Source organism: Salminus brasiliensis, chromosome 15 (genome assembly GCF_030463535.1).
Source record: "Salminus brasiliensis chromosome 15, fSalBra1.hap2, whole genome shotgun sequence".
Classification (NCBI taxonomy): Eukaryota; Metazoa; Chordata; class Actinopteri; order Characiformes; family Bryconidae; genus Salminus; species Salminus brasiliensis.
Window position 1 is genome coordinate 19301137 of NC_132892.1, and position 22880 is coordinate 19324016.

The 22880-nt window shown below is 39.3% G+C and overlaps 2 protein-coding genes across 4 annotated transcripts; both read left to right on the forward strand.

The window, feature by feature from the left end:
- Positions 1-315: 315 nt before the first annotated feature.
- LOC140535956 (uncharacterized) lies at positions 316-10849 on the forward strand. Of its 3 annotated transcripts, none has more exons than XM_072657538.1 (4): positions 316-771; positions 3421-3596; positions 4354-4437; positions 4531-10849. In XM_072657538.1, the coding sequence occupies exons 1-4, from the start codon at positions 465-467 to the stop codon at positions 5626-5628; spliced, it is 1665 nt and encodes a 554-aa protein (XP_072513639.1). In that variant the 5' UTR covers positions 316-464; the 3' UTR covers positions 5629-10849. The 3 variants fall into 3 exon arrangements, with proteins under 3 accessions (XP_072513639.1, XP_072513640.1, XP_072513642.1); XM_072657541.1 differs by lacking the exon at positions 316-771 and adding an exon at positions 821-2773; XM_072657539.1 differs by lacking the exon at positions 4354-4437.
- An 843-nt stretch (positions 10850-11692) lies between these two features.
- LOC140536148 (P2Y purinoceptor 8-like) lies at positions 11693-21930 on the forward strand. The gene is made up of 3 exons (XM_072657811.1): positions 11693-11737; positions 14635-14908; positions 19025-21930. The coding sequence occupies exons 2-3, from the start codon at positions 14660-14662 to the stop codon at positions 19829-19831; spliced, it is 1056 nt and encodes a 351-aa protein (XP_072513912.1). The 5' UTR covers positions 11693-11737; positions 14635-14659; the 3' UTR covers positions 19832-21930.
- Positions 21931-22880: the final 950 nt, after the last annotated feature.

Genomic DNA, 22880 nt, shown 5'->3' on the forward strand with positions numbered 1-22880 from the left:
AGCTTTTTAATAGACTTTTACAAGCAAATAAATTAGCTAAGTATGTATTTGCTTGTAAAGGGGGGGTGGAGATGAGGTCTGTGCTTGCCATGTTTCTGAGGGTCTAAAGAAGAACTTATATAAAGTATATAAGTATAATAAGTTGGCTGTCATGTTAGCAGTCATGGTTTTATCAGGAGTCTAATTAGATACAGTAGCTGCAACTGTACTACAGTACATCTAGCTATATAGCTCGCTCTCCCCCCCTGTTTGCACCCCAAAAGCGTCAGGGGCTTTAGACCAATGATGGTTGTCTCCCCCTGGGGGAGGGTCTCCGATATTACTGAAGCACCCGTTTGTGTGGGAATACGCTTAATATTGACCGACATGTAAGCGTGTAGGCATAATACGAGCGACATTACAGCTTTCGGCGTGGTCCAGCTGTGCATTCAGGGCAGTGTTCAGCTGAGCCATCAACTTAGACCATGATGGCCAAGAAGATGCACCATCCGAAGGGCTTCGCAGCTGAGCACTGCTGCGTCCCTCTGTGCGGAGCGACCTCAAAGTACAACACGGTGCTCAGCTTCCACAGTTTTCCGTCGGACGACGGCCTGCGGAAAACCTGGCTTGTCAGTGTACGCAGAGATAATTTCCCCCTAAAGTCAAACGCCCGAGTCTGCAGTCGTCATTTCAGGCCAGAGGATATTACAGACCGAAAAGAAAGTGGAGGTAGACGGAGGCTGAAAAAGGGCGCCGTGCCGGTGTTGTTTCCCTGGAACAACTACTGTGATGGTAAGCCGAGGTTCCCTAGTTCGGGAGAGTGGAGGTAGCTAGTGCTAGATCAGGGAGAAATAGGGAGCAAAAGCGACCATATTACACCAATATTATAGCCATAAACACCATAAACTACTTCTGCTCGCCTCATCTTACTGAATCAACGTTAGCATCCATCGCTGCCGGATCTCAATATGAGAGACAGACAGAGAGAGAGAGAGAGAGAGAGCCGTGGACACTATTAGCTAGTCTGCTTGCTAGCTGACTTTCCACATGTCCTATATTTATTGGACACGAGTGGACATCAGCTAGCTATCATCTTCGGATGAAATGAACTAACAGACTGTAATTTATCCAGCTGTTCAGCTACCAGAACCGTTCTCCTAAACAAAGCACGCTAGCTGCTCCCTACCTAAACGTGCTAGATAGCTAACTTAGCTAGCGTGCTTTTTTGTGCGGTTCTTGTGGACATGTTGTACACAGCTTGTATTGCATGTTCCAGCGATCCTGTGTAACGTTAGCGCTACCTAACACCGATCACTGATTAAATATGCACAGTGGTGCCATTTTGCTACTTAGGGGGATGGAGCTAGCTAGTAGCACATCACAGCTCCCACTTGGATGCGCACAGAGCTGCTTTTCCCATTGTGAAATGGTACAGTAAGCAGAGTCACCTCTATTAGAAATTCCTGCTTGGCCAGCTCAAGATTTAGCTTTGAGATTGGTGGTTTAGCTGGTCTGCCAGCATGAACCTGACCAAGCTTGTTGACCAGAATTACAATCATGACCAAACTGATGACCCTCATGATGACCATGTTGGTTGACCATCATGATGACATGCTGACGGACCAGCTTTGCCAACCCAGGCTTAGCTTTGCTTTTGACCAGCATGAGGTATGCTTGAGATTGGTGGTTTAGCTGGTCTGCCAGGATAAACCTGACCAAGCGTGTTGACCAGAATGACAATCATGACCAAGCTGATGACCCTCATGATGACCATGTTGGTTGACCATCATGATTACATGCTGACGGACCAGCTTGGCCAATTCAGGCTTAGCTTTGCTCTTGTCCAGCATGAGGTATGCTTGAGAATGGTAGTTTAGCTGGTCTGCCAGGATAAACCTGACCAAGCTTGTTGACCAGAATGACCATCATGACAAAGCTGATGACCATGCTGGATGACCATCATGACCATGCAGACGGACCAGCTTGGCCAGCTCAAGCTTAGCTTAGCTCTTGTCCAGCATGAGGTATGTTTGAGATAGTAGTTTAGCTGGTCTGCCAGCATGAACCTGACCAAGCTTGTTGACCAGAATGACCAAGCTGATGACCCTCATGAAGACCTTGTTGGTTGACCCTCATGAAGACCTTGTTGGTTGACCATCATGATGACCCTGTTGGTTGACCATCATGATGACCATGCTGATCCACCTGGCTGACCAGGATGACAATCCTGACCATGCTGAACCGCCTGTGTGACCAGCTTGACCAAAGTAGTACACCAGTATGACCTGCTTGGTCAAAGTAGCTGACCAGCTAGTCCACCAAACTCAAATGAAAACAAATGTTACACTTCTAAAGCAGCTGGTCTAACAGCATAGGGTAGGTTTACACCTGGATGACCATCTTGACCATCTAAGACAAGCTTATATGAAATATGACCATATGAAACCAGCTATTCGGAGCTGCATTTTCAGAAGGGGTATCACTGTAGTAGACACAGTCTCACAGTTTGAATATCGGTAACCTTCTGTGAAGGTTCACCTCTGTGCAGTTGGGAATCTTTCAACACGACAGACTAGGGGACCAGTTGGCTAAAGGCCTTTTTTAAAAAGTTGGATTGAGCTGAGAGCAAAAGGACTGGTTAATAGAGCAGACTCAAAGTCAATTGCGATGCAAACAAAAATAATAAACAAAAAATGATGAGGATGAGGAAGTAAATTGGTATGAAAAGGAAATCAACATGGAAAGGACAAATCAACAGTGGAAACTACCCAGCATCGAATGCTAAAGAGCACAGGTATGTTCCAAGTGGAGATATGAAAGGAAGTTCCACTGTTTCAGAGTGGTTGGGTGGGAAATGCTCCATCTTACATCCTGCAGTTGTTCACAGAGGTGGAGATAGATAGGAACCAGTGATGAGTTATTGTTTTATTTTAATTAAGATATTTTTTAAAACGTTTTAGTGTAAGTAATAAGTTTAAAAAAAAAAAAACATACAGAACAAGACAAAACGTAAATTTGAATGGAAATCTATTCCAAGTAATTTAGAGCATTTCTATTGGTCTATTCATCCAAAATGATTTAAACTGTGTACAGAAGCAGCTTCAGGGATACTAGTTTTTTTATATTGGAGAGCAGCAATATGCATATATTATTTTAAAATATATTTTTCTCTAACTCTATTTAACCATTATCAGCTCTACAAAGAAAAAAAGACAATATATTGTATAGTAATAGAAATAACCGTATTTACATGGTAGTCACTGTGACCCTGGTTCCGATCACCATCGTGTACAGAAGCCTGAAATGGTGCGTTTCTGTAGAAAACACTATTTTTACACTATTTTTGACGATTAAATGTAGCACTTATTATTCATTTATGATGTGTTTCATTGATGTGTGTACCTGTAGCCTAAATCTGTAGCTGTTCTGTTCTTTTTCAAGGAGGAAACCCTGATGGACTACAGCGGTTGGAGCTGGAATCCGAACAGGAGATCATTTCAGTTCTTACAGCTTCGCATGTTAGTGAAGATGGTTATCATTATGACACCCAACAGACGAAAGAGATCATTTCTGCGCGCTATCACTGGCCCGATATGTCAAACCGTATTAAAACATGGGTAAGGTATTTTATTATGTTTCATTACCACAAAAAATCTCCTTTATTTCACATACCTGATTTATTTATTTTTTCAAATCACAGATTATCATAGTAATAGTAGCTACAGTACATAGCAAAGCCTGCCTTTATAGTTGGATGTAGAGCGATATGGTGAAAATACTATATCACAATATTTAAACACATTTTTCACGATACACAATATTTATCCCCATACATGTAATCACAGACTAAATACATGAGTTGCAACATATTTTTAAAAACTACTGTTCAAATACTCTCCCATACTGGAAACAGTCATTTTTATTACTCAACATCTGCAACACTTCATCCAGTTAAACCAGTCTAAATACAGTTAGTAAAGAAACCGTGAACAGTGTTTATTAAGCACTAACAATATCTTCCATATTCTTGTATCTTGTAATTATGGATGCTGTGATTCCATTATTTTCCGTTCTACAGACATCAAGCCTGTCCGCCATGTTGTCAAATTTGCAAACCATAGTCTGCGCAGTAGAGAGACCAGAGATGGAGTCAGACTCTCTTAATCTTTTGGTAGATCTTCCCCCTTCCCCCAGACCAAGTGTGTCACGTGTGTTCTAACTCACTTGCCACAGGATTGCCAGGACCGGCTCATAGTAAAGCAATAGAACACGAGAGGGAGTGTGTTATCATAAAATGTCAGCATAGCTGTGATGAAGCAGACACTGTTTATTTATTTATTTATTTTGTTTGTTTGTTTGTTTGTTTGTTTTTAGGTAGATGGATGTGAGCAATGTGTAAAAACAGATAATGGAGGTTCTGGAGTTAGATCTACGTGTGGTCCAACTGCTTACCTAGATGTGAGTGACTGTAACTTGACTGTTCCTGATAACTAAATTTAGATTTCTAAGTTCATATTTTTATTGAGTAACTTTGCACTGTCTCCTCTCCAGAAAGCACCTCTAAAAGCCAACAATGACTTTAGAGTTTCAGGAGCAACATCTGTTCTTAGTGAAGTTCAGGACATCACTGAACCTAAGGCCTCAATCGCAACAGACTTCAAGAAGCAGACGACAAGCTCTGGAAACGGAGGCAGATCCCTGCAGTGTCCCTACTGCTACTTCCAATGCAACACCAAATGCTCATTCCAAATCCACGTTGGCTCCCAGCACCCCCTCCACTGTGAAGACATGTCTGTGGGCCACTTGGGTAAAGTTATCTTCTACCAGCGGACCGCCAAGCTCTTCCACTGCTACATCTGCTTCTTCACGTCAAAAGACTATGCCAAACTTTTCGACCACATGTTGGTCAAGCACTCCTTCTCTGGCAAAGCACAACGGAAGGATCCGACTTCGGGGTCAAAGCGCAAAGCTGACGAGGCCAAGGAAAGATGTGGTGCCAGTAAGGACAGCAAAGATTCTGATTCGTCCGAGGTCGGACATGGGGAAGCAAGCGAGCAGGACAAGGACACTAGTCCCAGGATGCAAGCCGCCAGCTTGATGGATGTAGACACTAAAGCATCACTAACGCAAGGCCCTCTAAAAACGGAAGAAGGACAGAGCATGGAGGGGGGAGCCAACGAGGACTCCAGCATTTCTGGCAATTCCATAAAGCGGAAGCGAAGCTCTGCATCTTGCAGTGAGGATGAAGACGACGAAGAGGATGAAGAGGATGAGTTGGACAGCAGCCAGGCAGCTAAAGAGGAGAAAAATGCGGCCATTATGAAATACACTGAGCACTTGAGCACCCGCTATTACTACTGCAAGTTTTGCAAGTGGCGCTCCAAGAAAAAAGGCTTTTTACTGTACCACGTCAGTCACAAGCATGATGTCCCCAAGCCGCACGCCTGCAAAGAGTGCAGCAAGACCTTCATGCTGGAAACCCTGCTGACCAAACATGTTAAGATGTTCCATAAACAGGGGCTTTACCAGTGCCCGTTCTGCCCTTTTGAGTCCAATTTTCTGCGGGGGATCCGCCGTCACCTCAATAACTGTAGAGGGGAGGAGGAGGGTGAGGCGGAAGGACGCATACATACTGAAGGAAAGCCATAAGGGTGGGAATGGGAGAATGTCGGAATATGGTGCTTCTAAATCTTTGGATGTAAGAATGGGAATTCTGTCCTCGCTCTTAAAGGTAAAGGTGCCAAAAAGGGTTCTTTGGTGGAATACAATAGCAGTAGAGGCAGTGTAGGTGTCCATGGAGGTTCTGATCACAACATTACATCGTATGGTGCTGACGGCTCATTTTGGATTGCTATGCCAAGTTTACATAGAAGGACCAGTTTTTTGTTTCCTAAACACTTCATCATGTGAAGATTCTTGAAAGAACCGTTGTTGTAAATGATGTGTGAGTGCAACGAGCCAATTTAAGCCTTCTTAATTATGTTAAATGTTTAAAGAAATGAAAGCTTTGGAATTTCCTCCTTCTTTTGCATTGTTGTAATTGAAACACATCAGGACATCTTTCACATATTTTGTTTCACATGTGGTGAAATTCTTGACAGAGAAACTGAGAATCAGTAGTGAGATAAGTGTCAATGTTACTGTTAAAGACATGTATTAGTGTTTCAGTATTTACTGTTATTTTTACAGTTAGGTTTACAGTTAAAGAATCCTGTCACAGTTGCCAGTTTGCTGTTTTAGGAAAAAAAACACTGTACATATTAGAATAACAACGGTTATGAAGTGTTATATTTGTGGTCGATTATATTGAGAATTTTTTGGTTTATTCGACTAGATGTTGCTGTAATTGTACAATCATCAGTATTTTTGCCAGTGTACAGTCAGGCCAAGCAAGTATTCGAACAGTGACACAATTTTTGTCATTTTGCCTCTGTACAACAGCACAGTGCATTTGAAGCATTTGTTAACAGAATGCACAGTTTACCACCATGACAGTCGCCCACTCCATATAGCACCAGCAATACAGGACGGGTAAAAGATCTTTACCCAAACCAAACAAAGTTAATAAACTTGTGTGACTGACTGATGGCAACGTTAACAAATTTTGGCAAACCATGGCAATACACACAGCCTTGATTTTACAGATCAAAACAGAGGTTTTGATATCTATAACCGAGGCCAGCTACGTGTTGTGCTGGTAGGGCAAGGCTTGAGTGGGCCGCGGGAAGCATTTCGCCCCTGCTACGGGGCTGTATTGACGGGACCTCCCGTTCGCCTCGTCACCCATAAGCTGTAAGGGACTACGGGGCATACGAGGCAGCCACTACCTCCAGTAGCAGCTCGAGCTTTAGCTTGTAATTGTTCAAGGGTCTGCTAAACCTGATACACTTCTAGGACTGCCTATTCCACATCAAGAGGAGAGCAATGCTGGTTATTCATTAGACTTAGGTTCCCAGGGGCTTAAACACACCCCAATAACTGAATTTACTAGCAGTGCATTTGCAGTCAAATGAAGCAATCAAGATGTGTCAAGGTTATAGATGTTAAGCTTTAATTCAAGGGGTTTTAATGAAATTAGTGCATCAATGGTTTAGGAATTACAGGCCTTTTTTTCCACAAAGTCTCTCACTGGCTCAAAAGTCATTAGACAAACTAACGTTTGTTTTGTTGTTGTTTTTGTAAATACCTGGATGCAGTCAGTGGCTGTGTAAGGACTGAGACCAATAGGTCATACATGTTCATCACCAAATGCTGAGTTTCGTCATGTGAAATGCTTTACCAGGCCTTTACTGCAATCGCTTTCAGTTGCTGCTTGTTTGTGGTTCCTTTTGTCTTCAGTTTTGTATTCCATGGGTGAAAATCATGCTAATTGGCTGATTCAGCCATTCAAGAACATTTTCGATTTCATTGCCTTGAGAAGCTCTTGGGTTGCTTTCGCCGTATGGTTTAGGTCATTATCCATTTATACTGTGAAGCACCACCATCCTATCGGTTTTGCAGCAGTTGACTGAATCTGAGCAAGAAGTAGAGCCTCGTACACTTCAGAGCTCTATACAATCCTGCTACATCTATCAGCAGTCACCTCATCAGTAAATACCGGTGACCCAGTTCTGCTGGCAGCCATACATGCCCATGCTATAACGGTGTATACACCATGTTTCCATTGGATCATGATCATGATCTTGTGGGCGGGCTTTATTAGCTGTTTCCATCAGTTAATTGAGGAAATTTTAGGGGTTCTTCAGTGCTTTCAATATTCAACTGTGAATGAACCTCTTAAGGTGCTTTAAGGAACCTTCAAGGAAACCTTTTTTTTCTTTTCCAAACACCTTAAGAGGTTCCTCCACAGATTTGGTTCTTGAGTGTTACCAGTGGTTTGCATCTTGAAGTAAACCCTCTGTATTTACATTAATGACTACCTCTGCCTGCTTCTTTGAGGGGGTTCCTGGCTTGACTAAATGTTGTAAAGGGGTGATTCTTTTCACCAAGACATGGATTCTGAGTTAATCCACTGTAGTTGTCTTCCATGGTCGTCCAGGTCTTGTGGTTTTGCTGTGCTCGCCGGTGCATTCCTCGTTTTTTGAGAACGTACTAGATTGTAGATTTGGATGCTCCTAAAGTTTTTTTAAGCCTAATAATGGCCTCCTTTCACTTGCATGGACCCTTTTTTGGACTGCATATTAAGAGTCTAGAAGCTATCAAATGTCAATTGGGATCAACTCCAGACCTTCGTAATTATTTGTGACATAACAGGTCAAAGCAGGCCATGAAAACGCTTATCAGTCAATTACTTTTGAGCTTGTGGAAGTGAAGGGTCATGGCTGCAATTGCTAAATAGTTAATGCAGTATTTTTGTTTAGCCTCTTGAATTTTACACTTCAGTAACCTAATCATTGCTTCATTTCAAATCTACTGTGGTGATGCAGAGCAACCAAATTACAGAAATTGTCACTGTGCTAATAAGTACAGACCTGACTAAGGTAATGTGGAAAAAACATAAAACAAATAGAATTATCCATATTAGAATAATATGAATTGTGTGAACTCAATATTGTTTAAATTAAGATCAAATGTTCAAATACATTAAAAAAGACAAAGATGATGGTGTCCTCATTGATTTTTTTACAGGACTGTATAATGCTTTTGTCCAGTGAAAAACATGTATCTCCATTTTTGTCTGTTTTAGTTTTCTCCATAGTTTCAAACCTATAGCTGTTCTGTACACTGTGTAAATAATTCTGGATGAATGGACCAGTAGAAATGCTCTAAATGACTTGGAATTAACTCTTATTCTACACTGACTTTTATTCAAAGTTCAGAACATTTGTGCCTCCTGTAAAGTCACCATTTTGGAGAAGCTCCAAAGTTCATTGGGCAGCGACGATGCTAGTTAGAGCATTTTCAGGATATTCAAATATTCTCCATTAGTTCTAATATTTGCATTGTGTTATTTATGTTTCAGTGGTTAAATCTCTTCTGAGAAGTGAGATTGGAGCGATCTGTCAATTCCTAAAATCTGTAATAGCGATGTCACTGTTAATAAGTACAGACCTGACTATGGTAATGTGGAAAAACAAATAGGACAATCCCATTCAATCCCTTCAGTGAAAACCTTCAAATTGAAATATTTAAACATTTAATATTTAAAACATTTTTTAATATGATCTTTGTTTTACAGTATTACTAGATGGTGGTAATACAACCAAACGCATACAACTGAAGAAATGTCGGAACACAGAAAAGCTATACAAATTAATCTACAATTAATAGAATTTTAAGAGCTCCTCACATTTATCGTTTCCTAAAATGCCTACAGTTAAACTCCTGTGCAGCACATCAGCCTGTCTTGTTTAAAGCTCAGACATTTAGAATGTGTGTCACGAACTGGAGATAGCTGACTTGATGCCTTCCTGTCCATGCTCTCTCACAAGTGCTTTAGAAGGCAGTGTAGTGTTGAAGGTTTCTGTAATCGAAGGCTGCAGTACTTGGTGTTGCCAAGATTTTGACAGCTCACTACTAGATATGAGCGTTTAGCTGTGTTGTCATTAGCATTTGTGCTCGACACAATGGAAAGCCAGATCACTGGGCTTTGTTTTAGACCTGACTGGCTGCCTTAGAATCCAGTCTGAGCAGGCTGCATTTCTTTCGTTTCAGATTCAACCTTAGATTGCTTAGCTAAAAAAAAAACAAAAAAAACAAGGGTGTTAGAGGTGTTGAAGAAGAAGAACAAAGGACTAATTCACACATCAACCTTTTTTTTTTGACATGAAGGGTTTCCTCCTCGCAAACCTCCACTGATAATCTAACTTGTTTGGTCTCTTTCTGATGATAAGATGTACTTTGGCATCAGCTGTGGCAAGATCTACCTGTAGAGCCCCGTGGTTACATTTTGATATTGTTGGGCTGAATTTGCTAGAACAGCCTGACCTGGCCATGTTGGCAGTTGTTTCATCTGTACTTTATTTAGCGGACAGTCGAGCGGCTGAACGGCTAAATCCCTTTCCAGGCTCATCTGCATCTACAGCCTTCTTTCTAAAGGCCTCTGAGAGCTCTCTGGATTTTACCATGATAATAACACTCACTTTACCAATCAAGAGCCAACCACACTAAACTTCTGAGGTTTAACTAGGACAGGCTCCTCCAAAATCTTCTTTAACCATGTTCTAATCATCTACAGCTGATTTTTTAGGCATTTGAATTAGTAATAAATGTGGGGGTGTCTTCACTTTTTCTTCATAAGAAAACCTGTTTCTATTAATGACATTTTACAAATTATTTTTAAGACATTTCCTCAGTTTTATGTGTTTAGTTAAATTGCCTCTCTCTATATATATTATCTCTCAATATTGTTTAAATTAAGATCAAATGTTTAAATGCATTAAAAAAGACAAAGATGTTCATGAGATGTCCTCATTGATTTTTTTACAGGACTGTATAACGCTGCTGTCCAGTGAAAAACATGTATCTCCGTTTTTGTCTATTTTAGTTTTCTCCATAGTTTCAAACCTATAGCTGTTCTGTACACTGTGTAAATAATTCTGGATGAATGGACCAGTAGAAATGCTCTAAATGACTTTAGAACATTTTTGCCTTCTTCTGTAAAGTCACTGTGTTGGAGAAGCACATTTCATTGGACAGCGACAATGCTAATTAGAGCATTTTCAGGATATTCAAATATTCTTCATTAGTTCTAATATTTGCATTGTGTTATTTGTGTTTCTAAATCTCTTCTGAGAAGTGAGACTGGAGCGATCTGTCAATTCCTAGAATCTGTAATAGCGGTGTATTTCCTTCCCGTTGAATTGAATATGATGTTGATGCTGAGTTCCGTCCGTCAGTGTTTAAATAAATCAATTAAAAAAGCATGTCATGTAAATGATTAAATGTGATTCTTTAATAATTACAGTTGACATTTGGTGTAATTTGTAGGCTGTGTTGGGCACGTCCTGATTTTTCTAATCAAATACTAAATGCTGTAGTGGTGCTGGTAGAAACAGCTGTATAGACACAGGTAGTGAGAACCATGTCTCTGTGTTCATGCAGCAGGTCACGTCCACAAGTTTCACAATGACAAACTGTGATCTGAGATGATTGTAAATATGCAGATATATTCAGTTGCCATTTTTTGATACGGAAAAAAAAAGAAACTGTCTCCTGCAGGTATTGAAGGCTTGGTACATGAGTTTATTCAAAGAGTTTTGCTGTTGACAGGTGTGGTTTCCTGGCTGAGACAACATTTCTGTGCACTTCCTGTGCAACCCACTGTTTTGTAGCATAAAGTTCAGAATTTTAGGTTTCTGGTACAAAGAGTACAGGGGACCAAAAAAAATGCCACTGATGAGAAGGTGCAGCTGATATGGGCTGAGTGATTTATTTGTAATTATTATAAAAATAAATAAAAAAGAACTAAAGTATTTTAACTAGGTTCAATCAATTTAAATACTTTTGTTCCATTCGAAGCGTGTTTACTGTTTACCACATTTTCCTTCTTTTTTAGTGCTTTAATTTCTTCACATTTATTCACCAAGTAGGCAGCCTGAATTGTACTTACTACTACAAAGCAATGAAAAACATCTCAACACACGGCAAACGTACGTATCATAAAAAAGGGTCAGATCTGACAGTCACAGGGGCGTGTTCAGACAGTGCTTCCACTTTGCCAAGCCATGTGAACTGAGAAGCATGCAACCATGTGCTCGCAGTCATTAGTCTGTTTAGGCATAACATACATTCCGCCGATCTCCCTCAAACGTCTTGGGTAGGTTTTCATTTTTCAGGTTTAATTAGCTTTGTTACGCCTTTCGTTTACCTGTAAATAGCACTCAAAGTGTCACCTTAGAAGTGCCACTAACTTTGTTTGTTCGCTTGTTTGTTTATAGAAAAGTACTTTTCTACAATTAAGCATTTTCCTCTGGAATTAAAAGGAAAAAGTGATTCCACTGCTTCTTAAATAAACACTCTGAGGTATATGTAGATCCAAATTGATTACTCTTGTAGATTCACTGATGATCTGGTGTTCCTCCTCCATGTTTACACTTTATGATTGTTTTCTGTCTAGCTTAGTTTTGTTAGTGACTGGAAAGGGATGGGGATTTTCCTTCCATGTTCTCCATTGCAGTTGTATTATTTTACCGTCTGGCCTGTGTACTTTTTGGCATTCAGAATTGCTGCCTTAAACAGTAGAAATGAAAGTTGGGGTAGCTGACACTTCTCCAAAATGAATATCTCGTGGTGTTTTCCATTTTAGTTTTCTATGTGGTCACAGATGAAAGAACAAAAAAGAGTGTCTGTGTCTGTGTGAATGGAAAATCCCTTCACACACATTTCTCTTTTGATCATATGGCTCTCAACTATCAGAACGTATTCAACAATCAACAAGCAGGGAATAGAATGGAATACAGTCAGAAGACATACGAGCACAAACACATACTTTTCAAACCATTTTCAAAAGAACACATAACCTCTTCAGAAACTGTCGGTAGGTAACCTTAACCTTAATGAGCCAGTGCCAGCTCATTCTATGTGCGGTAAATCACTGAAGGCCAAGTCATCTCTAGAACAGAAATGAACTTGTCTGAGATTTGGTGATGGCAAACACCCACATTTACTGAGAATCGACTGGCCGAAACTCGAGCAAAAAGGATAAAACGTCAAAATTAAAGTTAATGCTGTGTGTAAAAATTATATTATATTTATATTATTTATATTATTAATTATATTATTAAGTATATATATATATAGTAATAACATTCATGTGGAAATGGTTTACACTATAGGCTGCACACACTTGTGTGTGTATATATATTACATGTATATTATACACACACATAATATATACACACATTATTACTATTATATAGTCTTAAAAAATATATAGAAAAATTTGAGTGCTAAAAATCTTTTCAGTGATGCCATGTGTGAACGTGAAGAAGCATCAAACTGGGTTCTTCACTTGCGCACATCACATCGCACTTTATTCTTTTGGGAACCTACACTGTTTGTTTTATCACTCACAACCCTGTTGTACAGTGTTTTCTTTTTAATATTATATGATTCATAAATAACTGTACTGGACAGTGCATTTTATTTTATTTTATTGAATATTAAAAAGAAAAGATCTTGTGTCCCACCTCTTATAAAGACGAGTCTAAAAACTTCTACAGATAGCGCCCTACTACTTCTAGAAGGCACTGCGTTTACTACATGGCAGTACCTTTATAGTCCATTTGGATACTAAAACTCAAACACGTTGACACAGACATAAATTTTCCTTTCTAATTTATTTTAAATCTGAATGAATGCAGAACTTAAGAAATGCAAGTAAGTATTAAAATGCCCATTTCCACTAGATAAGGTATTATTTAGTTTTTTTAGGGTAGTATAGTGTAGTGGTTCTCTTTTGGATGGCCAGAGCAAGGTCAGCTTTTGACTAAACAGCTTGTCACTAAGAGACAATTTTCTATTAAATTCTAGTTAAAAATATTAATGTTTCAGTAGTTTTGTAGTTTATATATATATATATATATATATATATATATATATATATAGTTTTTTTGTATTTTTGAAGCTTATCTTATATATACATTACATGATGGAAGGATTGAATTTTTTTATTTGTAATTTAACTGTAATTTGTACTTTTGTCAGTACTCTTCATTCTTGCAACACAAACTCTTTCATACGCAGATGTTCTTTAGTCATTACCATATAGCATATAATTCCCTTGTTTTATTGATTTATATTTTGTCACCACGGTGACAGCATGTAGGCTGTTTTGGGATTAGTCATACTTTTGAGGTTTATCATTTTCATTTAGATCAAAAGGAAGATTGGCTCGTGTCCAACCTCAGTGCTGAGAGATGCTGGCGAATCCACACTCATTCTACAAGCTTAAGATGTAGCATAGCTCTCACCACTGCACAGCAGTACAGCGAAAATGAACCTCTGCATTTACCATATCTGTGGCAGAGAACACACACACATATACACACACACACACACTTAAGACTAGTGATTAGGGCAGTGGGAACACGATGTGCAGCCACCTTATTGCGAGAGTCATAATTGGTTTAGTGTCTCGCTCAAGGGCACCTTAGTCTTAAATGCTGGTCCTGGGGATTGATCAACATCTCCTGTTATGGGTACTTTGAATTAACATGTTTGTAAAAGCTATTTTACATATTATAAGGTCATAAATGTTCATCTTTGGTACCTCTTCATATGTAAATATGTTTTTGTATTTCACGAGTGTGGACCACTCCCTAAACTACCTAAGGCAAAGAAGGGGATCTCTGTGTGGCTTGTACAGAGCACTGGAGGCCAGAGCCTCTATCTTTTCTATTACCTGAGAGCAGGTGTGGAAGGAATTTCTTCACAGGAAAATGAAGGGAGGGAGGTGGGTTTATAGGGCAAGATGAATATGAGGAGGTGGAGTTACAAATGTGGTACTTCTCACAGTTATTTCTTATCTAACATCAAATAAACCAGCTAATAAACCACTTTTGGTTCTCTGAAGAACCAATGCTTTCCTAAAGAGACCTGTAGGACCTTTTCAAGCCTATATTAAACACCAAGACAGCACAAGTTCATGAATAGCAACCTTTTAGATCCATTTACAGAGTAGCTCACCACTTTTATTTTTCTCTCTCATTTCAGCCAAACAAACTCCAGCTGCTCCAAAATGAACAGCAGTTCATGTGATGAAATAGCAGTCGATGTGGACAATGCTACACAGGACGCACTGGTCAGCCCTCTCATGACTGTTGCTGTACCTGTTGTCTACATAGTGGGGTTTGTTATCAGCACTCCGTGCAATATAATTGCCCTTGTTCTTCTCTGTGGCCATACGAAGCGTGCAACACCCACAGTTATCTATTCCATTAACCTCTGCCTTGCAGATCTGCTCTACAGCATCACGCTACCGCTCCAAGTAAGAACAAACAGCTCAACAACAACAACAGCAAAAAAACACTTATATTGATTTTATTTTATATATAGTACTGTCTACAAGAGACCTCATCACAGAAATCTGGGTTTGGACCCCAAATGAGGACACTGATAGGGTGACAAGGTCCTCCTTAAGAGTTTGAGAAAGAAACATTGAGAGGAACCCAGAATCAACACGATAGTTTTCCGTCATGGTCGACGGCAGCGCTAAAAGTCGTACATATGAGTAAAACTGAGATTGAACAGAAGCAATCAGACTATACAAAGGACATGTCTGTGAAATCGGCCAACAGTTATGATGATGGAGGTCTGTCTAAGGCCGTCTAAAGCCATGAGAAAAAAGAGCTGGTATATGAGTACGCAGTGGTTAAAAACCCAGTAATGTAAGACAGCTACAATGCACAGCGTATACTCAACTCTCAGAGTCAATTCATCCTCTGCTTACTTCATTACTCACAGTAGCAAAAGCTTTAACCAGGAGTGTGCAGGAGTGTACATGCTACTACTGGAAAGTACCCAATGCTACCCACTAGGTAACACTTCAACTATGTTGATGGCATACAGCTGTTTTGTGTGAACCTAACCAGATAAATACCAACTTTATTTAAAAGAATAAAATAAATAAATAAACAAAACAGAAAAAAAAAGCTGATGTAAACAGAAAGCTTATTTACAGTGGGGAGAACAAGTATTTGATACACTGCTGATTCTTCAGGTTTTCCCACTTGCAAAGCATGTAGAAGACTGTAATTTTTATCATAGGTACTCTTCAACTGTGAGTGATGGAATCTAAAACAAAAATCCAGAAAAATACATTGTATGATTTTTAAATAATTAATTTCCATTTTATTGTGGGAAATAAGTATTTGATACACCAGAAAAAGAAACTTAATATTTGGTACAGAAACCTTTGTTTGCAATTACAGAGATGAGACGTTTCCTGTAGTTCTTGACAAGGTTTGCACACACTGCAGCAGGGATTTTGGCCCACTCCTCCATACAGATCTCCTCCAGAGCCTTCAGGTTTCGTGGCTGTCGCTGGGCCACACGGACTTTAAGCTCCCTCCAAAGATTTTCTATTGGATTCAGGTCTGGAGACTGGCTAGGCCACTCCAGGACCTTAAGATGTTTCCTACGGAGCCACTCTTTAGTTGCCCTGGCTGTGTGTTTTGGGTCGTTATCATGCTGGAAGACCCAGCCACGACCCATCTTCAGTGCTCTTACTGAGGGAAGGAGGTTGTTGGCCAAAATCTCACGATACATGGCCCCATCCATCCTTCCCACAATACGGTGCAGTCGTCCTGTCCCCTTTGCAGAAAAGCATCCCCAAAGAATGATGTTTCCACCGCCATGCTTCACGGTTGGGATGGTGTTCTTGGGGTTGTACTCATCATTCTTCTTCCTCCAAACATGACGAGTGGAGTTTAAACCAAAAAGTTCTATTTTTGTCTCATCAGACCACATGACCTTCTCCCATTCCTCCTCTGGATCATTCAGATGGTCATTTGCAAACTTCAGACGGGCTTTGACATGCGTTGGCTTGAGGAAGGGCACCTTGCGTGCACTGCAGGATTTTAATCCTTGACGGCGTAGAGTGTTACTGATTGTTTTCTTTGAGACTGTGGTCCCAGCTCTATTCAGGTCATTGACCAGGTCCTGCCGTGTAATTCTGGGCTCATTCCTCACCTTCCTCAAGATCATTGATGCTCCACGAGGTGAGATCTTGCATGGCGCCCCAGACCGAGGGAGATTATCCGTTATTTTGCATTTCTTCCATTTTCTAATAATTGCACCAACAGTTGTTGCCTTCTCACCAAGCTGCTTGCCTATTGTCCTGTAGCCCATCCCAGCCTTGTGCAGGTCTACAATTTTATCCCTGATGTCCTTACAAAGCTCTCTGGTCTTGGGCATTGTGGAGATGCTGGAGTCTGACTGATTGAGTGTGTGGACAGGTGTCTTTTATACAGGTAACGAGTTCAAACAGGTGCAGTTAATACAGGTAATGAGTGGAGAACAGGAGGGCTTCTTAAAGAAGAAGTAACATGTCTGTGAGAGCCAAAATTCTTACTGGTTGATAGATGATCAAATACTTATTTCCCACAATAAAATGGAAATTAATTATTTAAAAATCATACAATGTATTTTTCTGGATTTTTGTTTTAGATTCCATCACTCACAGTTGAAGAGTACCTATGATAAAAATTAAAGTCTTCTACATGCTTTGCAAGTGGGAAAACCTGAAAAATCAGCAGTGTATCAAATACTTGTTCTCCCCACTGTATATGTCGAGGGATTTCTTGGTGGCTTTTTGCTCACTGCACAAACCCTGATGCCATAACTGATTTCAGTTTGTCACTTGATGTACTTACAGATATCACCACTTAAAAACCCCTTCCGACAATTAAATATGAATTAAGAAGTGACCTTCACGTGATGTGAAGAAACAGGTTCACATGTTTATCACTAGGTCAGTGATAAATTGAGAAATTGACAGCAAACTCCTAAATGCTGCTACTGACGTCTAAAGCTCGGCTCTACATATATTTGTCAATATCTGTCATAACCCACCTTTTATTAATCCCTCTTAGTTCTGAACACCTTTGGACAAGCCTTTGGTCATTTGTAGCTCACTTTAGATACGGAGTGAAGGGGTATAGAAAATAGAAATGCTATAATTATGAAGTGGCTCTAATTAATTCTGTGTTGCCAATTTCTGATTAGCTATCAGATTTAGATCAGAGCCTCTTACACAATGATGTTCATGGTTGCGTGCAGTGTGACAACCACAGTTTCCTTACAACATGACGCCTCATAGCCTTTATTGCTTTTTGTATTATGTTCAATTAATAAGTTACATTTATAATTGTAAAGTTTACAAAGTTTAAAGTGTGTATGCGTACTAATTAACACCATAATTTGAGATATACATACTAATAGAATTTATATATCTTACAGATTGCTTGTACAAAATTCATTTCAGGACTATAATATCCATTTTTAATTCTTATTTCATTGAATTCATAGGATGATAGCATTATATATAATACTAATTATATATAATAATATAAATATTATTCATTATATATAATTCATTATATATAATAAATACGTCTCAATCAGGTCTCAATCAAATTTTTTTCTTTTTATACTCTTACTGTTATGAAAGGCCAGGTGATGCAAATTGCAAAGGTGTTAATCAAATTAAATACCTTGTATGACTGCAAAGGACCTTCAGAAAAAATAGCCAAACTGGAGTAGTGGTGCATGCCTCTACTGTGCATCAACACATCAAAATGTTTCTGTGCATTTCAAAAGAAGGATCTTATCAAGCCTCATCTGCATCTCCAACTGTTAAGCATGGGAGTGGTTTGATCATGCATTGGGCTTGTGTTGCAGCCACTGGTACAGGAAACATTTTACTGGTAGAGGAAGGAATGGATTCAGTTAAACGGCAGCAAATTCTTCATCTGTAAAAAGCTGAGGATGAAGCATGATAAAGATCCCAAACACACCTAAAAATCCCTAACTTAAATCCTTAACTGAAGGTTTTGCCATAGTCCTTACAGTCCCTCAGCCTAAACATCATAGAAAATCTGAGATACTTGCCAAAAGGGGTGTTAATAAGTACTGACTATTTTTTTCCCTTGTTTTATTTGGTACTGTAAAAGGCAGACATCTATAAAAATGATTAAACACAACTGCCTTTTGAAAATTAGGTCGTCTTCTACTTAACTTAACTATTCATAGTTACAGAAGTTTTTTACAGAAGAATTGGCCAAATTAGTACATTAATTTTGCACCTGTCAAGTAGGATCTTCATCTATAATCTGTAACAATGCTGCTGCGAGACCTGACTAAAACCTTTACGTACGTATTTCTTATATAAACATAAGCTTTACTGTTAGGCTACAGCTTGTGAGCTTGTTTTAGGAAACTTGGCCCTGGAGAAGGTTACAGCTACAGCTTTATTCAGAACACCTAACATTATAAACATCTAACAGGGTCAAGGTTCAGGTCAGAGTTAGGGTCACACTCTATCATACTACTTCACTTAATATAACTAAAGTAAATGAAAGGTTTGTCTCTCTGGTTTGACTAGGTGGACTATCATCTTCGAAGCAATAACTGGCAGTTTGGATCGGTGGTGTGTGGGATTTCAACAGCCGCCTTTTACTGCAACTTGTGCTGCTCGATGGTCACAACCTGTGTCATAGCTCTGGAGCGGTACTGTGGTGTGGTACACCCTTTGAAAACCAGACATCTGCGAAGCACTCGAAAGGCCATTCTGACCTGCCTTGTCATCTGGGCTGTTATTCTTGCATTCCAGATCCCTTATGCCTTGTGTAGCTTCACCCTGAAAGTTAATCAGCTCAATGTCACAACCTGTTTTGATGTGATTCCTAAATATGTTTTCGGAGGACTGAAAGGATATGTCTACTTTGTTACCATGTACATACTGTTCTATCTGTTGCCAATGGTTATTTTAGTGACATGTTATTACGCTGTGACTCGTGCCCTTAGACAGACGCTTGATGCAGGAGTACACCGCTCACACAAGCGGACACAGGTTCTGGTGATCGTTGCGGCCCTTTGCTTCATCGTCTGCTACCTGCCTAACATGATCGTCCAGCCTATCCACATGGTTTATCGCAAAAGACGCCAAGGCATATATGCTTACTACAAGTTCACGTTAAGTCTCACCAGTCTTAACTGTTGCTTTGACCCCTTTGTGTACTACTTTGCTTCCACGGAGCTCCGGCAAGCCCTGTGGAGGGTGCTTGGCCGGTGGAACTGCTGCCCAAATGTGGGAGAGGATTTTGTTGCCATGAATTTGTCTGAAATACCTAGTACAACCAGAGGGAATCAGAATGACAGCAGAACCCTGATACAATCTCCAAGTCAATAATGAAATATACAGGACACGCTCCTTCAAAGCCCTCTTAACACTCTTCCATTTGCCTCCACATATGAAGGCAGAGAGAACGGATGGATAAAAGGATGGTGTGAAGTTCTACAGATGGTTAGAAAAAAAATTGTCTCTAGTTTTAAGGGATGAAGGAAGTGGAAAACATCGTACTGTGTGCTACAGAAAATGCATGTCTCTGTAGGGTGTTTTTTCTGCTGGGTGCTCTTGCACGGTTGTTTCAGTATCATCCCATGATCAGTATCAGTACCATCAGCCAGCAAAGGGAAAAGTGTGGCTGTCACATTAACCCTTTTGATGTGATTTTTTTTTGTTATATATGAGCTACTATTTGACCAGGTAAACAACCATTTTAGCATCCAAATAGTGTTTTGGGTTATTTTAGGTCTGTATAGAACCATTGCCTTTACTGAAGAAACCTCTTTTTTTAGAGTGTTCAAAGTAAAGGTTTTATCAGATCACTTTAAAGTGTTTTTTGTTTGGTGATTTGTGTGAGATGGTGATTACTTGATAGTATTAGTTTTAACACAGATGTATAATTTTTTGCTGTCTGAATTAAAGCAGTCAATTCAAATATATAGCAACTCAACTGCCGAAAAATTTATAACAAGAGATTTTGAGACTTTTAAGTAATTTTAAGGTCTAAATGAAAATGGAAGCAATAAAAAGGTTATTTTAAGTCCAATTATACTTAATCTTACTTTCCACTGTTGTTTAGGGTGTCATTTTTTGCATATGTGAAAATTGCATCTGGGGATGTTTAGAACAGGGTGCAGCCCACCTCATATAAAATAGCTTTATATTCCTTAACAATAATACAATCATGCATAGCATTAAACCCAATGCCTGCTGCCTAATCATACCATTACTGATCCATGATAAACAGGCATTGTGGTCCTTTGACTTTCTCCAGTGTAAGCTAAACTGGATGTAGAAAGTAGGGTAAAAAGGGGATTCGTCGGATAATACTTTGGAAACAAGGCCAGGCTTTTACAATGTGTATTTTTGAAGCTGGGAAGTCCTCGTTATCAGTTATTACAAATTAATAAGAGACCACCCTACAATCTCAGTTTCTCTAGTTTTACTATTTATAGGCAATGTGTTTAGGGAAATTAACATTTGCGTTGAATTTCAGAAACCATGGACAACATTTTTCCCTAAATTACAAATAAAAATATTGCTTTTTTTTTTTGCAGAAAAGACAACTTCTCTAAAAAAAAAAAACAACAACTGCTTAAACAATGTATTATTATATTAATAATAATTACAAAGCAAAGAAATTATTAAAATGTAAACAACACAGTACTAATATTTGAACTTTGAGAGCGTTTAAAACTCACTATGGTGAAATAACCTGGACTGCCAATCACAGCTCTCATGTCTCTCATGGCAGGCTCTCCATTAGTCTTTCACATTGCTGTGGGGTGGCTTTATGCCATTTATAGTATGCAAATTCAGATGACTCAGCTTTGGTTGATGAAATGTCTGGAATAAAATGGCTGGCATACACATAGAGATGCAAATTTAAGAAAAACAATTAAGTGGTTTCTTAATTTTTTCCCAGAGATGTATCTATTTAAACTAGCATTCATCCAAATCTGACTCATCTGTTAAGCTGTTTTTTTCTGATTTAGTCATTTAGTACTTAAGGTGTTTCATGTGGTGTTTCTCTTAATGTGTTTATTTTTGAAACGTATATCGGGTGCCACGAGTGGTTCTATTTTTGCTTATGTTAGCGCTGGGTTCGAAACATTCACTTGACATTACGATTGTGTATATTTTTAAACAGCTGTTTCTATTTTTGGGAACAATGTTTAAGTATTATGTAACAAATATGGTGATAATAAAAATATGTTCATTTGTAGCAGATGGGTGTAAGGTTATTTGTGCAAAATTATGCAAATCTTGCTCTAAAACTTTGGGTACAAAAGACCAAATGTGTAAGGTGGGGCCTTGTTCACTGTTTTTACTAGCAAGCTAGCTAACTTTAACTTCCTCTTGTTTGCACATCTTGCACCAACTGCAAATTTGGCAACTTTGCAACGAGTGCAGAGCAAACAGAACAGTGTATTTTGACAGAAAGTGAGTAGGCATAATGACAAAGACATCATCATCATATAAGATCCCACCACAACACTGCTAATGTTAGCTAACCAGTACTTGTACCTAAATGTAATCTTCCATGTCAATTGTGTACCTATGCGTTCTGTTGGCTCCTCATTAACAACCTCTCAACCCTAAACCTACCAAATATTTACAATTTAATGAGTTTCACCACATCGCAATGTTGCTTTGGTTTTGGTCAATGAGAAACGGAGGCTCAATTGTACTATTCAAATAAAGTGAGGCTGCTTTTAGTCCTGAACACATCCTGAGCACTGGTGGTCCCTCAGCAACCACAACAACCTCAAGCTCTGACACAGTTAAACTACCCAACATGCAATACGCAGCTGGAAATTTGACACTTTTTCTTCCGTTTTTCCTTTTTGTCTTTTGCAGTATTTTCACAGTAGCTTGTGGTTGCTAAACAACAGATAACACCTACTTATCTATGTGACTCTTTCCCACCAGATGAGAAAGTAAGAAGTCATGTCTTTCACCACTCCAAAGAAATGACCCAGAAAAAGATGTACAAAAAGTTAAGGTCCAGAGAGAAGTAGTGCATGCTTCTAACCACAAGCTCATAACCACATTTATAGTCTATGCAAAGCTTGGTGCACATACAGTGAGCTATGCACCAATGCATTGAAACTTGCTCTTCAGTGGTGGAGATTCTGCTGATGCCTCTTTTGGATGCCAGCTTTCTGTATTTCCGTTCTATGAGATGCTTAGATTGATGCTTTATCATGTCTCAAACCTGAAGTTTGAAGCACTGCGTCATTTGAAACCGTTCAAATGATTTCTTGTGTTCATGAATCTTCTAAAGGCCATGGCTGGGAGCTTGCTCAACATACCACACAACATATTTTGGCTATATCTGCTTTATCATGTTATCTTTCTTTTCTTGTTGCATGATGACTGGACTGGACTG